Here is a 4249-nt window from a genome sequence, read left to right as displayed (position 1 = left end):
TTGTTTCTTTTGCTTTGTATTTTTTTTTTCCAATGTTCATAATTATATGAGTTTTATTTGATTGAAATATAATAGGTGACATAATTTTCTATGATTTAAACATGCATTGTGTAGTATATTTAAACGTGTGATAGATTTTTTTTACAATTTATAATAAAAAATACGATGAAAATGCATTTAAATTTTAAAATTAAATTATAATAAAGAATACAGGTGGGTTTGATGGTGGGTTTGTGTTGAAATATTAGATAACCATATTGATTATTTTCCTCTTCATATTTGATGCAGTTTGCAGGTGGGTTTGATGCAGAAACAATGCATGGGTTCGAGGAACTTCGCAACCTGGCTCACCTTCTTAACAAAAAGTAAAGAGAGACATAGGATAGGGAACAATCTTGGCTCACCATTGTTATAGTGAGCTTCATACTGAAAATGTATATATATATACATTTTACTCTGTGCAATCTGTGATTTTGAGTGGGGCTTGCCTTGGTTTTTGGGTGTAAGAAGTTTGATGTGAGAAATAGAAATGAGTTTTGTTTGGGCTGTCAGGCTCGTAGACAATCTTCATTCTTGATGGGAAACTCTTCTGCCAATCACTAAATTCTTACATAAATTCTTAAGTGCACGTATTTTTTAATACGTATAAGAATTACATGTTTTAAGAACACATGTCATATGCTCGGTTAATTCTATTAAAAATCATTGTAAGAACCGCATACTCTAAAGAAAAATGTTAATTTAATAGACTGAGTTGGTGAAATTTTTCACAATCAAGTTCGGAGGAAGAATATCTATTTATTAATATGTTTTAGGGTGTGTTTTTTGTTTTGGAAAATGTATTTTGATGTGACATAGTGGTGAAAACTTTTTTTAAAATATATATATATATATATTAGGTTAACCAAATAAATAATGTAAGATACCGAACAACCTTCCTAATTGTGGCTCACATATTATTCATCGAAAAAAAAATTATGGTCCACAAGTTTTGTGATGTTGATATTAAAAAGAATTTGCACCAAAAAGAAAAAGGAAAGAGGTCAAAACTTCAATCATTCGATCCCAATTATAACCAACATTGACAAGCTGCTTAAGGCGGTCTGATGTGTCATATATAAGAGAAGTGCTAAAGAGCCAAATAGATAAATTCAGAAAAATTTTCAAACTGATGTGGCAAGGGTTTTTGAATTAAAAAAAAATGCAATTCTCTCTTCTTTGTTTGTGACTCACCGTCTGCCACATCAATTTAAAAAAATTTCAAAGTTCATTTGTTTGGTTCTCTAACACTTCTCTATAATTAAAAGACACGTCACAATTTTAAAGACCGGCTTAAGCAGTTTCTCTATGTTGGTTACAATTGGGATTGAATGATTGAAGTTTTGACCTCTTTCCTTTCTCTTTTTGGTGCAAATTCTTTTTAGTATCAACATCACAAAACTTGTGGACCATAATTTTTTTTTTGGATGAATAATATGTGAGCCACAATCAGGAAGGTTGTTGGGTATCTTTCATTATTTATTTGGTTAACCTAAAATATTTATAAAAATAAAAAATAAATTTACCTTCATAATATTTTTTCAAACAAAACACACAAAAACACACCCTAAAATATATTAACAAATAGATATTCTTTCTCCAAACTCGGTTGTTAAAAATTTGTTCAATTCAGTCTATTAAATAAACATTTTTTTTAGAGTATGCAGTTCTTACAATAATTTTTAATAAAATTAACAAAGCATACGATATGTATTCTTAAAACATATAATTCTTACACGCATTAAAAAATATATAAGATAATCACATGTGCTTAGCATTCCCAGCAGCTTCCTTGTCATTTTCCTTACATTTAAGGATTCAAATTACTTTTTGCTTTCTTACGTCAAAATACACTACAATAGCTTCCCTTAATCATTCCCTATATCATTAAAATATTTGCTTTTTTTAATTATATTATATATATGAGAGGAGAGATGAGAAAAAATTGTGAGACATGACTCATGAGAGGAGAGAGGAGAGAGAATCATTTTTATTTTATTTTAATAATTATAAGGATTGCAATAGTGGAACTCAAAATATTGAGTTTCACTGTAACAATCATAATGTTTAGGGTTCATTTAAGGAGTTTGCTGTGGGACGTTTTTTGCGATTTTTTAGACATATTTCTTAAACTTAAGGAACAAACTCCCGTATAAGGAGTTTGCTGAGAATGCTTAAGAATTTATGTAAGAATTTAATTTAGGAGAGTTCAATAATTGGTAGAAGAGTTCCCATCAAGAATGAAGATTGTCTACCAGCCTTACTGCCCAAGTGACATGTGTTGGGCAATAGAATTTGATTATTCCATTGAAAGGAAATATTCAGCAAGCAAGAAAACAACCGTTTCTTTGGTTCCAACTACGGGTGTAAACTTGGTTTCAGTTAGCGGTTTTAGCTAATAACCGTAAATCGAAATTGGAGTAGCCGGTTTGTCAATTTTTGAAATTCAAAACCAATAACCGGTTATCTAGTTATGTAATAACCGTTGGTTACTAGCTGATAATCGGTTATTTGGATCGGTAATTAGATCTTTTAAATAATTGGGTATTTGACCTATTTTTTAGCTAAATTTAGTCATTTTTTAAAAACAATCGTTTTACATTTTAAGAATATATATATATATATATATATATATATATATATATATATATATATATATATATATACCGTTTATAACCAGGTGTACTCTCCCTCTCTCTCTCTCTCTCTCTCTCTCTATATATATATATATATATATATATATATATATATATAAGGTTTCTTCTAGCACGATTTTTGTAAAGGACTTTAAGCCATAGAGTCGTGTGCTAAGAAATGATTCATTGAACCTAGAATATTTAGGTATTTCCTCTCTTAAAGTTTGGTTGAGCTACTTATTTAATACAAGAAAATGTCAACTTCAAAAGTTTTGTAAATGTGTGAACTTGTAATTTTTAATTCTTCTATGGTAAATTAATTTTTTAAGTTTGGCTGCACTGAAGTGGTTTTACATTTAAAGAATTATTCAAAAGTCTACTTTGTTACCAAATTACTTGTGCTGATTGATTTATTACTTTCATTATATTTGTTGAGTTTTTATGGTTACTATTTGTTTTTAAAATTTCGCATTATATTGGCATATACCTATTCAACACCCATTTTTATGTGTTGTTTGGAGTTTTAGGCTATATATATATATATATATATATATCATTTTAAAAATACTAATGCGGTATATGGGACAAATGGCTATACCTAATTGGTTTGAATTTGACAGAAGTACCAATTGCGTTTTTAAGATGCCTACACATACCATTTCTAATACTCATGCAAAATTGAGGTGGCTATTCCATAACAAGGCAAAGCAGGGGTACTAAAAATGTATTTACCCTTATTTATAATTTCTCTTATGGAAAAAAAATATTTATATTTATATTTATAATTTATAATTTTCCTTTTTTGCTCTTTATTTTTTTATATCTTTTTATTAAAGGGGATACACGTTGCCTTATTATGTATGATGTAGCAGATTCGTTAGAAATTTAAAGAAAAATGGATGGAATCATCTATTTGATAATGAGTAATGATAGAGACTATCTTTTTATCCTCCTAAAGTTGATGTAGTTTTTAAAATTACTGCTAAGTTTTTATATGAATCATACTTGAATTTTGATTTAATGGTGATTTTGAAAACCACATCTAACATTACTTATTTGATAATAATTCTAACCTTAACGAGTAAATGATAAAATTTAAATCTTATGGAGAAACTTAATAAAAAAGTGATACACATCAGGGACCTTGGAATATTTTTCAAATCAATGCTAATAAGTTTAAATTATGCCATAATTTTTTATTATTTTAAAAAAAAAACAGAAACTTCCATAAATATACTTAAACCTAATTTAACTCTATAAACAAACCAATAATAGATGGTATTTTTATAGTTAAAAAGCTCACAAACGGTCTTCATACATAAAACCCCACACCGGAAAAACGGTCTAATATATATATATATATGTTATCCTTTTGTAGGTCTTGTTGTGTACCAAAAATATCTATTACTATTATATATTTATATAAAGGGAAATGATATGTTTTATTTCTATCTTATGTGGATATTATTTTTTTAAAAAATAAAAAAGAAACTGGCTTTTATTTTTACTTGATTTTTAAAAAATAATATACACCTAAAATCAAGAAAATACCAAAAGAGTATAAGAAGAACATC

General features: G+C 27.7%; 1 protein-coding gene across 1 annotated transcript in view; it reads left to right on the top strand.

Moving 5' to 3' along the window:
• The window catches only part of LOC132171389 (protein CHUP1, chloroplastic-like), a gene marked incomplete in the record, with an annotated part of 5129 nt that extends 4513 nt beyond the window's left edge, over positions 1–616 (top strand). Inside the window, 1 exon segment of the mRNA XM_088510672.1 lies at positions 289–616. Within this exon segment, the coding sequence (XP_088366798.1) occupies positions 289–369 (81 nt within the window).
• Positions 617–4249: the final 3633 nt, after the last annotated feature.

This window comes from Corylus avellana, chromosome 1, assembly GCF_965113065.1.
Source record: "Corylus avellana chromosome 1, dhCorAvel1.hap1.2, whole genome shotgun sequence".
Taxonomy (NCBI): Eukaryota; Viridiplantae; Streptophyta; class Magnoliopsida; order Fagales; family Betulaceae; genus Corylus; species Corylus avellana.
The sequence above is the reverse complement of the archived record's forward strand: the minus strand, read 5'-3'. Positions and strand labels throughout refer to the sequence as shown.